General features: G+C 53.7%; 5 protein-coding genes across 5 annotated transcripts; 3 read left to right on the top strand and 2 right to left on the bottom strand.

Annotated features, from left to right (window-relative positions):
• Positions 1-846: 846 nt before the first annotated feature.
• CRN1 (Coronin-like protein crn1) lies at positions 847-3,007 on the bottom strand (the record flags this gene model as incomplete). Its single annotated transcript, XM_051449207.1, has 7 exons — positions 847-1,828; positions 1,875-2,336; positions 2,383-2,529; positions 2,582-2,724; positions 2,774-2,833; positions 2,890-2,918; positions 2,974-3,007. 7 exons carry the CDS (start codon positions 3,005-3,007, stop codon positions 847-849), a joined length of 1,857 nt encoding a protein of 618 aa, XP_051299626.1.
• A 1,714-nt stretch (positions 3,008-4,721) lies between these two features.
• Positions 4,722-5,472, top strand: J4E86_008695 (uncharacterized protein; the record flags this gene model as incomplete). Its single annotated transcript, XM_051449206.1, has 2 exons — positions 4,722-5,110; positions 5,187-5,472. 2 exons carry the CDS (start codon positions 4,722-4,724, stop codon positions 5,470-5,472), a joined length of 675 nt encoding a protein of 224 aa, XP_051299625.1.
• Positions 5,473-5,777: 305 nt separating this feature from the next.
• J4E86_008694 (uncharacterized protein) lies at positions 5,778-6,818 on the top strand (the record flags this gene model as incomplete). The annotated part of the gene is made up of 2 exons (XM_051449205.1): positions 5,778-5,962; positions 6,023-6,818. The coding sequence occupies 2 exons, from the start codon at positions 5,778-5,780 to the stop codon at positions 6,816-6,818; spliced, it is 981 nt and encodes a 326-aa protein (XP_051299624.1).
• A 454-nt stretch (positions 6,819-7,272) lies between these two features.
• On the top strand, positions 7,273-9,405 carry J4E86_008693 (uncharacterized protein; the record flags this gene model as incomplete). The annotated part of the gene is made up of 2 exons (XM_051449204.1): positions 7,273-7,287; positions 7,342-9,405. 2 exons carry the CDS (start codon positions 7,273-7,275, stop codon positions 9,403-9,405), a joined length of 2,079 nt encoding a protein of 692 aa, XP_051299623.1.
• Positions 9,406-9,500: 95 nt separating this feature from the next.
• On the bottom strand, positions 9,501-11,433 carry J4E86_008692 (uncharacterized protein; the record flags this gene model as incomplete). The annotated part of the gene is made up of 2 exons (XM_051449203.1): positions 9,501-11,365; positions 11,421-11,433. The coding sequence occupies 2 exons, from the start codon at positions 11,431-11,433 to the stop codon at positions 9,501-9,503; spliced, it is 1,878 nt and encodes a 625-aa protein (XP_051299622.1).
• Positions 11,434-12,609: the final 1,176 nt, after the last annotated feature.

Here is a 12,609-nt window from a genome sequence, read left to right as displayed (position 1 = left end):
AAAACATCAAAAGTAGATTCTACGTCTATGAGCACTTTTTGCCGTCTATGCCGGGCGATGATGGTACTACGCACCTCTTGCTACGCCCGCAAGCCTGCTCGAAAATAGTTGCAGCATGGCGTCATCTTCGGCAGAACGATGTCCAGCAAAATAGAAGGCCCCTCGTTCTACGTTAGAAGAACAGACCGTGTATAACATTGTACTGGTAACGTACCTTGCAAGTCAAGGTTGATATACGCTGCCATGGTGAGCCGTGGACGGGCGCGAAGTACAGGGACGGTTGAGCTCTGTATGGAGGTAACAATAAATTCGGTGCAGTCGGTCTGCGTACGTTGGCAGGCTTGGCAACGCGCCACGTGTGAAGATTGAGACGAGATGGTTAGGGAGAATTAACGGTGGGAAGAAGAAGGCAAGCCCTGGAGAGTGCAAGATTAGGAGGTCCGGAGCGTTAGTTATGGCGACCATGTTGCTGAGTCAACCAACAACAGGATTGCTAGAAATTGCGCGTACATTTTCAGCGGATGTCCAGATGTCGAGGCCGCGGGAAAATAGTCACTAAACTAGAAGTAATGAATTTTGTGCCATACAATGCCGCTAACCCAAACACCTTGCTAACGAAAGCAAGTTCGACAGACAGACGATACGCATACACAGAACAGCCCCCAATCATCGTACATCGGCCCCTACCAACAGCTCGCCAGCCGGATAATGCCACTCATATCCCTGAGATCTTATCCAAACGACGATTTCTTTGCAACACCCTGATGAGTGATCAGATACATATAGTCCTCGTTCAGTTTTCTAACAGCGTCAGCACCAAGCATGAGAAAGTTAAGGTCCTCATGTTCAAGACCTGGCTTCCTCAAGCTCGAGCTCTAACTGCCTGATGCGCTCATCCTTTTCACGGTCCGAGGGCTCGGAGCTGGCAACCTTGGTCTTGAGCATCGAGACTTCGCGCAGAAGGAGTGCGATTTGATCGGTTTGGTCCGACATGACCCTGTTTTGCTGCTCAAGCTGTGACTTGATGTCGCCTAGTGCATCGCGGAGAGCGGAAGCAGGGCCACCGGCGCTAGGTGTGGAAGTCGTAGCGGCCGCAGTGGGCGTAGAAGAGGCAGGTGCAGCAGATGAGGTGGGTGTAGAGGATGCTGCAGGTGTGGGACTGTGAGTGGACTTCGCGCTCTCAGGTTCCTTGGAGATAGTGGGGCCCTTAACCTTCTCTTCCTGGCGGGAAGCAGTGAAAGTGCGGCGCTCTGCTGGCTTGGGAATCTCTTCGAAGCTCGACGCGCTCTCGTTGTCTGAAGCATCCTTGTCCGCGAATTTGGAAGCTGCCGACGCCATAGAATCCTTGTTGTCCTTCATAGATGGGGGTGGACCACGAGAAGCGACTGGTGTAGGTATGGGCTCGGGCGCAGGCTTGGGCGGCTCGGCCTTGACGGGGGATGGCTGACTGGTGGCCGGCTGGGAAGGCTTGTAGTCGTTTTCCACCTCTTTGGGGGCTTCGCCCTCATAGACGCTTTCAAGTGAAATCTTGGGCGGCATTGCAGTCTTTCCGCTGAACCAATCGGCAGCCGAAACACCTGGCTTCAGACCTGTCGTAGGCGGGTAAATATCACTCTGGAACATCTCGGAACGGCGGGGGACGATGAATGATACGGGCTCGACGTAGGCATCGTTGACAGTCTTGAAGCAGCGCAGGACCTCGTTCTCGTGCAGGTTGATACCCCGCTTGGGAAGGAAGGCGATACCGCGCTGAGGGTCGCCGGACTTGTATTCGGAGAGGTACTCGAACTTGTCGTTCTCGTATTCGTAGTAGCGGATGTTGCCGTCACTGCGCAAGTTAGTGTATGGCCATAAAATTGGGAGGTCAGACGTACCCCTTGCCGGCGAGGTACAAGCACTGTGTACCGTCGTCCCAGAAGGGCATGCAGACACCGGAGATGGAGTCGAGGATCTGGAAGCCGCCAATGGGCTCCTTGGGGTTGCGCGGGTCCCAGAGACCGAGTTGACGGTCGCTCATGCGCGAGAAGCCAGTGGTCGCGATACGGTCGGTCTCACCCATCCACACAGCGCGGCTGTTCTTGGCACCAGGATGACCGGGAACCTCCTGGGCGGGCTTCTCCTGGCGTACATCCCATACGCGCAGCTTCTTGTCGCGGCTCGTGGTGACGAGGAGCGATCCGTCGGCGCTCCATGAGAGCGATTGGACAATGTCGTTGTGCTTGAGCGTGAGCTGTGGCAGACCGGCCTCGACGTCCCAGAGCTTTACGGTGTAGTCGCCAGACGCGCTGGCGAGGACGTTCTCGGCGGCGGTGTTGAAGAGGACATGGCCGACCTTCCTGTGGCAGTGTTAGATGCGAATCTCGACCGAGCGCATCGGCGTACCTCATGTGGCCGCTCAGCTTGGCGACAGGCGCGACATCAGCGGGCTCCTCGGCATCGGTGTGCAGGGTGAAGTTCTCGGGCACCTTCCAGATGCCGACTTTGCCGTCGTCAGAGGCCGAGGAAATGAGAGAGTCGTTGAAGGGAGACCTGCGCGCGGTTAGCGTCGTACTCGGCCCTGTCATGCCATGTGCGACCATACCAGTCGGTGTCGAGGACGGCGGCAGTGTGGCCGCGGAAGAGAGGGAGCTGGTCGGGCGCTCGGCCGCGCTCATTGATGGGGATGACGGCAAAGGCGCCACCGCCGCTGGCTTCCCAGTTGACCGAGATGTATTCGGGGTTGGCCTAGGGGGGTGAGCGCAAGTACGACGGGGTCGCGTGCGGGAGAGCTGACCTTGATCAGGTTGGTGTCCCACGCATTCTTGGAGATGCGGAGGTTATCGTAGCATTGCTCCTGCAAGACGGTCAGTACACGTGCGTGCTAGATCCATGGATGGCATTGGAGCGTACCTTTTTGGTGCCCTTGCCAAAGACGTGGCCTGGCAGGCGTTGTTAGCATGTTGGGCTGGGCGGGCGTTGGACATCAACACTCACGGTACTTGGACGCTCGCACAAATCGGCCGGCCATTGTTGCGGGTGGCAGTGACGGGGGTGGTGGCGAGTGTAGGAATGACAGACTCTCCGGCCTCGGGCGTTGGGCTATAAGAGGCGCTGCGGTGGGTGCGAGGGCAATGCGACGGTTTCGAGCGCGTGTTTCGAGTCCTGGGACGCAGTTGCCCCCAGCATGCCTATGCAGGCGCCTTGGCGGTGGGCCCGCTCTGCCCGCTCCAATCTCGCCAACGGTCCCTAGTCACCCTCGTCACTCCACCACTCCACCTGCAATCCACCAATTTGCAGCTGTTTATGCAGCCCCAGCCCAGCAACCGCATGTTCGCAGCACGATCTCCAACTAACGACTTAGCACAAGATGCCTGAGGCCGGTCCCGAGGTCACGAGAATGCAACTTCTGTTTTCACATTTCTTCTTGCACTGGTTTCCGTCGACTGTCCGTGGTCAATACTTTGCGTCTACTACTACCAACAAACACTCAAACCATATTCAGGCAGACCCGTCCCTAAATATCCTCAAACACCTTCCTCTCCGCCCTTGCTTCAATCATGCCTAGCTCTTCGCACCTTCCGCGAAGCCATATCGTCCACTCGTCGTCGCCAGCAGCCAGAACCACATTTTCTTGCGGGTAGACGACCCACTGTATTCCCGAGAGAGCTTTATCCATACCCTTGTTGAAGAGCTGCGTTTGTTCCTTGCTCCACGATTGGAATATGTCGCAGAGCTGTTCGCGGACATGATTCTTATAAGCATTCTCGACGAGGTGGGTATACCGCCCCATGTATTTGCGCCGTGGCCGTCGACTCTTGCGATCGACGGTTGCATCATTAGGAAATTTCTCTGAGCAACCATCCGTAAGACGCAAGTATGCGATATACTGATCAACCGCTTCGACGAACTCAGTTGCCCATTGCAAGGCTGTTGGCGCCTTGTTGTGGAACTCCATAGGATTTTCCAAGTGCGTTGATATCAACGGAACGATGTGGTACAGCATCACCCCTAACCCCATGCCCACGTCGAAGGGCTGAGCCGAATTAGTACGGATTCTGGCAATGATCGCTGGTATTTTAAAGGCGTATCCCATCTTTCTGAGCGCGAGGGTGTCGAATGGGTGCTTTTTGGCTCGTTTGACTGCTTGCTCTGGTGCACTGGTAGTATCTGGTGCGTGCTGGTCTCCATCTATCAGCGGGGCCCCCGCCCTTTTAGCGCCCTGTATCTGTGGAATGGCCATGGCCGGCAGTTAGTGCAGATTCGAATTATGGCTTTTCAGGTGGATGATCTCGACGTGTGAGATGTAGATTTTCCCTGGCAGGCCACGGGTGGGTGATTTGTTTTCGTAGTGTTTGCGCTGGCATTGTTGAAGTATGTCTTTGTCACAACACGTTAGCTGTGCTAATAGCATGGCTTTGAGCGTTCCCATGTCCGGTGATGTCTTTCACTACATTGTGTGATGTTGAAACTACTCGAAGCACTGGGGTCGTTCAGAAGCGTAGACAGGTGAACTGGGGAACATAGCCATACACCTACCCAAGTCTTGGACGACAAGGCTGAGCACATGTGTGCTGCAGGCACTTAGCCGCAACCGAACCAACACCGACGCAAGTCAGTATGCAGTCTACTATCGCAAGTAAGCTGGCGGGGAACTTCTCGAAGGAATAGAAGCTCCCCAGCCTTCCTCGAGTCACCAATCTGCCGTTCGTGAGACCTACATCGACGTGTCTCATATCAACCCCATGGAGACACCACTTTACAGCACGTGCGACTGTCGCGACAGCGCACTCTCTTCTACCGCCAACGTCCTTTCCATCTTAACATTCGCGTACATTCTGATAGCTGGCACTCTCTACCAGGTGGCTGCGCTCTATCGAGTGAAAAGTGATAGCGACTGGGCTGCAGTGCAGGCGCAAGCGACACGACTACGAGACTTTGCATGGTCGATAGAACGCAGAGACGCTATCAGCACTGAGTTCTTCAAACGGCTCGACGATCTCGATAAGGAGATAGCAAGGAAGCTTCCTGGCAATGTCGCAACAGGGAAATGGCATCTGGTATGGCGGCAGGCAAGGAGCACCTGGGACAGAGCTGAGATAGAAGAGAAGCTATACAGTCTGGCGCAGATGCGGTATGTTTTGACGGGAGTCCTCTATTTTCCCATAGAGTGAGAGGAATAACAGGCTAACGCTCAGTCCACGCATCAGTCTACTATTTCTCGAGAGTGGATTGAATGACGTTGAGCAAGACAATAAGCCGACGGACCAAGTGCTAGACAAAGCTCGCACCCAGCTCGAAGAGTCGAAACGCCTGTTCCTCACTCAACTCAGGAGCGAGCCCAAGGAGCGGCGAAGACGAACGCTAGATGCGATAAAGAGCGAATCCGGGGAACGAGGGCGCGCAGCTTGGGAGGAGATTGAGGATGTGATCAAGAGGCTTGATGCAGAGGATGTGGAGCGGCGTGGAACCCGGGGGTTTGTCGAAGGCGTTTGATGAAGTGCGGAGCGCAAGAGACGGGGGTTCCCGCTCATAATACGATTCAAAGCGCGTCCATGTCTGTAGATTTGCGCCCGTATCGCAAACAAAAACCAAAGTTCAAAAAGATCCAAGTCAAAAAGCACGATGCAGGTGGTGTTGAGAGGATGGCACACCGCTGGTGGCAGTGCCTCGGCTCACGGGGATAGCGGCAATGAGCTCCCCATGGCTTGCGTGCGGAGAAGCATTACCCTTTACCTCATTCTACCCAGACTTCCTGACCTCCTGCATGCTCATCATTACATATACGGCCCAATCTCGCCATGTCTGACGAAACCGAGAAGCCCACCCAGCCCGAAGCGTCCAATGTGACTGACACCCCTGACGTCAAGGAGGTGGTGGATAAGATAGCGGATGCCGCACCCAGGGCGGATCCGAGGGACCTGGACAGGACCGACTTGCTTGCAGGCGTCAAGAAAGTGGACCAAACGATTCTGAGGCTGAACAAGTACGTCAGGTCGAGCGTGTGTCGTTGTGAGGGTCAGAGGCATGAGCTAATGTAGGGCAGACTCCTAGCTTCCCCAGGCGGCCTCTCCGCATTCCTCTCCACATTCAACTACTCCCTCTACATCCTCGCCTACGTGCAGACCAAATCGCCGTCCATATCCAGCTTCGCGACAAGGCTCCTCACGCTGATCCGCCCCGCTTGCGACGATGCAAAGATCTCCGCCGCAACGCTATTGAACAATGGCACGGTGCCGCCCATCGCTGCGCTCGCCGTCCTCATCTCGAAAGCGCGCACAACGCTGAGGCTGTTTGGTCTCTTCCCGCTGTACGCCTGGTTGCGCTCGCTAGCCTCAGGCCCCAAAGCCGGCACAGATGTCGTGCTGCACCGCATCGCCATGCTGCAGGCGAGCAGCTACTTCTCCTACCAAGCCCTAGAGAACATCTCCCTCCTCGCCGACTCGGGCGTCATCTCGCCCCGCTTCATCTCCACCCTCAATCGCGGCGATTCGACGACTGCCCGTTTATACCTGTATGCCTACCGCTGTTGGCTAGGCGGCGTGTCGTGCGACTTCCTCCGCTTGATGCGCGAGTGGCAGCTCGAGGGTCGCAGGAGGGCGACTAGGCAGCAGATGGTTGCCGATGGCCGCGCAATCGCAGAATACCAAGACGAAGAGGACAAGAAGTTTGACAACAGGTGGTGGACCGACTTCGTTATCGCAAGCGCGTGGTTGCCCATGGCGCTGCACTTCAGCAGCACGACTGGAGGGTTGCCAGGCTGGAATCTGGGATGGATGGGTGCATGTGGCTTGGTGGCTGGAAGTACGAGGTTCAAGGCGCTCTGGGCAAGTACAGCGTAGGGGATTTGTTACCATGGTAAGAGGGCTTACTGGGTTTCGGCACAATTTACATATCTTTGAGCGTGTAGCTTTTTTGACAGTCGAGGTATTCATGGAGTTTGAGCCCGTACGCTGTCCATGTTGTTTTCCACAGTTCGGTCATGGTGACCATGTGCTGCCGCGGCGATTGCACCTGCCCTAACCGTATCTTTATGAAGCGATACAAGCCGTTCGCGAAGTAAATGCGGAACTCACCTGCTTCTACACTACATGAAGCTAGCCGTATAGGGAAAGCTCAACCGACTATCCAGAAGTGGGGAAGTGACTATCTCCCAGACACGATTACGTCGGCCCATCCTGCTCCTGCCTGGGCCACGAACATACAATCGACAACGCTGGCGTCACCACACGCCCACACGAATTGGGTCTCACTATCTTTTGGAACACCTTCGTTGAACTGAGCTGTTCCTGAAACATGGCAGGCAGTAGTGTATGTTCGCGACCACCAACGACATGACATTGACTGACTCATTTCCGGATCTAGGGTCTTGGTCTCAATCCTCAAGACTTTAACATTGTCGAAGCTAGTATCGGTGATCATCTGAAAGCTCTCGACGAACAACGGATTACCAGCGTGGATCTTGTCATCAGCTGTCTGAATCGCATTGCCAAGTTCGATACTATCCAAGGTCTGAACGCCTTTACTGTATTCAACGAGAAGGTTCTTCAAGATGCAGCAGCTTCCGATGCTCGGCGTGCCCAAGGTCTCAAGCCTCGACCTTTGGAAGGTATACCTTATACGATCAAAGATAGTTACAAAGTTGCCGGCATGACAGTCACAGATGGCTCACCTGCTCTGAAAGGTGTCATGTCGAGCGGCGACTCTGCAATCGCTGAGAACCTTCGAGCTGCGGGAGCGATCTTGATTGGAAAGACTAACATGCCACCGATGGCTGCGGGTGGTATGCAGAGAGGCATGTATGGTCGTGCAGAGTCACCGTATAACTCAAAGTACCTCACTGGCGCGTTCTCATCTGGTTCGTCGAATGGTGCTGCAACGTCTGTGACGTCCAGCATGGCAGTCTTCGGCATGGGTAGCGAGACCGTCAGCAGCGGACGAAGTCCAGCGTCCAACAACGCCATCGTATGCTACACGCCATCGAAGGGGCTCTTGAGCTGTCGCGGGTTGTGGCCTTTGTACATCACATGCGATGTGCCAACTCCGTATGCGCGATCGGTGGACGACATGTTGGAAATACTGAATGTCATCGCTACTCCAGATGAAGACACATCAGGGGACTTCATACGCGAACAAAAGCATGTGCAGATACCTCAGCCTCCTTCAATCGATTACACTACTCTACGAAACGGCGAAGCGCTGCAAGATAAGAGGGTCGGGGTGCCGAAGATGTACGTTGGCCAGAAAGACTCAGATCCGCACGCAAAGCATCCTTACGTCTCACCAGAGGTCGTCGCAATATGGCAACAGGCAGCGGAAGACATTAAGTCTATGGGGGCAGAAATCGTCTATACTGATTTCCCTCTAATAACAAATTACGAAAACGACTCCCGTTCAGGTGAGGCGAACAACGTCGATGGACGTCCCGCGAACTGGAACCTTCTCGAGCGAGGCGTTCTTATCGCCCAAGCGTGGAACGCTTTTCTCGTAGACAACAATGATCCCAGCATCAAGTGCTTAGCCGACATCAAAGATCCCGCGATGCTATTCCCAAAGCCACCAGACTACAAGCCGGATCGCTTTCTCGAAGTGAGGAATTGGATTGATTACCCTGGTCTGCCCAAGATGGTCCAAGATGGTAGTATACATGACATACAGGGTATGGAGCAAGCTCTCAAAGCTCTCGAAGCTCAAAGGAAACGCGATCTAGAAGACTGGATGGACAAAAATGGGCTGGATGTCGTTGCATTTCCTGCGCAAGGCGACGTCGGTCTCGCAGATCTTGAATTCGACATTGACAGCACGACACATAGTCTGCAGAATGGCGTAAAATACTCCAACGGTAATCGCGCGATCAGGCATCTCGGTGTACCTACTATGAGTGTACCCATGGGTGTCATGAGCGACAAGAACGTGCCTGTGAACATCACATTCGCTGGGAAGGCTTACGAAGATACCAAGCTATTGGAGTGTGCATATGCGTTTGAACGGGCAACCAAGAGACGTATACCGCCTCCTCTTACCGCCCTACCCACCGATATCATCCGAAAGGCATTCTCCCCGCCACCTAAAAACAAGCCTCTTATTGAGTGCGTTGCAGCTGTCTCCAACACTATCTTGGGCCTCAATATCCAAGCCTCCATGGTCGCCAACGGTGGCTCTGACCATCCATCGCCAGCAACGTCACTGGAGGTCTTCGTAGACGGGGAGGCGGTATTTCACGAAAACACCAACAAGTTGGAGTGGAACGTTTCGTTTTCAGATGAAGTTCAGAGGCCGGAAGTCCTGGGGTGGGATCTCAAGCCGTTGCCGAAGAGAGACATCATGGTCATCGTGGTTGTGAAGAGGCAGTTGGACGCGGAGGGCCTGCAGAGGGAAGCAAGGGTACTTTGGGTACCTGTCGATGAACTTGGTGAAGCGTCTGCTTGAATATCTGCAAAGACCTACGGCGGTGCGATATCCCCCACTCCCATTGACGAACCACTTGGTATGCCACGCGATTACAGAAGCGAAGACCTCCCACTTTAGTAAATGTGAGCTGTCTGAGTGACGTGCTCGTCTGAGATAGCCTGACCGTCCATGATGCCGTGTACATACGCGTCTCCAACAAGACGAAGCTCATGATATTCATTCTCAACTTCTTCTGTGTTTCTTTCCCGCATAACAAATGGTACTTTGCCGTTATAAAAGACCCAGATCTGGTCTCCCGGTAAGGTAGTAGGCGGGCCCATACCGAGGTAGCCTCTCTTTGTAACGAAGAAAGCATGGTTTGGTACCATACCACAGAGAGATTCAAATAGCCCGCTCATTCCGTGTGGAGGATAACTGGACTGGTGGCCTTGTTGCGAGAATTGTTCATTGTTGAGTGCGCGTTCGATCTCGAGAAATTCCGAAGCGTGTGTTGCTTTCGCTCGTTCGATAGGATACTCAGCCATGACGAGATCACCGACCATGGTCCGCCACAGGGGTTCGCACGACTGTGCCGGATCACGTTTATAGCTATCCCGTTCTTCCACTAGTTGCCTTGCGTCGGACATTATGTCCCGTATCTTCCGATAGTCAAGATATTCCTCATCGGAAACCTCGTACACGCTGTTGACTTGCTCTACTTGGTCGACCAGCAGACCTGGTAAGGATAGACATGTCCAATCACTTGATACCTTCGGTACTGAGCCTCCCTTCTCGAGCTCTTGTTCGCGCTCGATTCTACCACCTGCCGAGAACTGCCTGTATCGGTGCGAGTGATTCCACCACTTCAGCTGGCGCTTGCCTACACGGTTGGAGCATGCGAAGTCGATCGACCAACTCGGTAGATTGGGAGTGACATGCGGCATCTCGCTGGACGCAATCAGAGGCCTAAGACCTTCTCCAAATAGCAGTAGATCGCTTGTAACCATTGCAAATAATAAAGATGCGGGTATCGAGTAGCTACGCGCTTGAGCGTGTGGAAGAGTCTCTGTAATCTGACGCGCATCAAGCAAGCCCAATAGCCCATAGATCTTATCGCGTGGATCGGTAGCTTTCCGATGGCGCCAGCGCATGAACAAGTCTAAACCGGACTCGCCATCAGTCGAATGTAGAAACCCGTTGACAGGATACAGAAGACCACGGAGAAGTGGGGTATGCATGATGCGCTGATATCGAAACCTGGGTGAGAAAGAGCGAAGATTGTCGCCACGCAGATGCTGTACCACTAGGAGTATGTTGCGCCGTGACACTGAGAGTGGGCCCCATCTGAACTCAGCTGAGTGGGGCAGTATTGACTCTTGAATTGTCCAGATGCGCTCCCACCAGGTATTTCCATACATAGCAAAGGCTGCAAAGGCTTTCCGGGCCGTCACGCCTGCGGCACCTTCTTGAAAGAGCATGGGGAGGCCATCCTCGGGGTCAACGCCTTTACTAGACAAGTCGTAGGCCTCTCCTGCTGATGCGTTTCTAATTGCTGGCCTGTTGGCCACAGCTTCGAAGAACGCAAATACTGCGTATGTGTCCGCCTCATTTATGCCATGTTCGGCATATTGGATCTCACCCAGCCATAGAATGCAATGTGCGCATTTACTGTAGATTTCTCGCATCAAGGCAACTTGGCTGGCCTTCTCTTCCATATCCCACTGGTTGATGCATATTTGGTCAACCCATAGCGTGCGAATTTGGTTTGGATAGCGTAAACGTCGAAGAGCGTCGTGGAGGTTTGGCGAGATGTTGACGGGGCTTCCTGACACTTGAAGGCTTCTTTTCTCGATTGCATCTCCCCAAACATATGATAGCGCTTCATATTGCGCATCTCCATCGACACTAACGTTTCGGATATGGCACTCGATTGTTTCGTCGGGACAGCCAGGTAGTAGATCCAAGACGCGGATCTCGCGGTTGTTGGGTCGCTGAGATACTATGTACCTAGGTAAGTCAGGTGGTTATCCAGTCGTGATGGTTCATCAATTTACCTGAAGCCTCCATCGCGATCGAGCCAGGGAGAAGAGCCTTAGATCTTTCAAACAAGATGAATGTAGCGTGCAAGCGAAAGAGTGTCTACAAATGAATCACGTGTACGGTAGCTGCTGCATAATGAGCTGCCTGATCAGCCAAGAGCGGGCTGATCAAACAGAGCCAGAAAACATCCCATGGCCTGCATGCCCAGGTGGTGATATAGAAAATTGTAACGTACAACACTTGCGCTGTTCACGACAGCATTCTCGTGGAGTTCTTAGAAGCTCAAGCATGGCTGCTCCGTGTGGGCGTAGGAACGCTGCCAAGAGTGGGTCCATGGCGCGTCATCTCTCGCGTCAACCAGACCTCGGGAAGTGTGCCCTCTTCACCTCACTTCACCACCACCAAGTCGTACACGATATGGACGCATCCTATAGGACAGAACTATCGACGCGCCTGTGCTGACCTAATACCCGATCTCCGTCTCAATTCACCTCTTTTGTTTCGCCATAGCAGTTCATGTCGGCTGTCATCTCAGCACGTTCATCATTTTCACAAGCAAGAAGACCGAGCCGATGAGCTGGAGTATGTTCAGGGCCATTTTCAGCAGCACCAGAACCCTTTGGTTCTCTTGGTCACCTATTCCGGCCTTTATGTGCCAGACTGTTCCACCTTCGCTCATGCTTTTCAGAGCCTGGTGTATACTCGTATTTGTTCCAGTGGGATTGAGCAATTTTATATCACAACTGTCAGAGTCCTTTCAAAACGCGCCTCATCTTCCTACCAATACAGATGGTATCTAGCATCCACGACGCATCTCCACAGTCCGCATATCGATCGTGACAGAAATCCCCGTTGACTAAGGCCAGCAGACAGTGACCGGCAACATGACTGTACGGTCTTTGTCTCGTGAATATGTCACAAGATCTATAAGATGGTTCTGATCAGAACATCCCATTATCTCTATTTTGACGCGCGGACCATGAGTTGCGTCATCGCTTCATGGCAGGCTCTCGCTGACTCAACGCACTGACGGTTCTGGACGGTCTTTAACTGCTCCAGGCAACGTTGCTAGGAGTGGTGAGCGTTTGCAAATTTCTTTCGGGGTCTTTTTGAAGGCTTTTCATCAGCCCTCACCACTCACCAGTGCCCATAACGGAAGTCTTTCGTCGATCACACGCGCCTGCTGAACTTCTTCACTCTTCT

This window comes from Alternaria arbusti (genome assembly GCF_024043155.1).
Source record: "Alternaria arbusti strain BMP 1465 chromosome Unknown scaffold_14, whole genome shotgun sequence".
Taxonomy (NCBI): domain Eukaryota; kingdom Fungi; phylum Ascomycota; class Dothideomycetes; order Pleosporales; family Pleosporaceae; genus Alternaria; species Alternaria arbusti.
The sequence above is the reverse complement of the archived record's forward strand: the minus strand, read 5'-3'. Positions and strand labels throughout refer to the sequence as shown.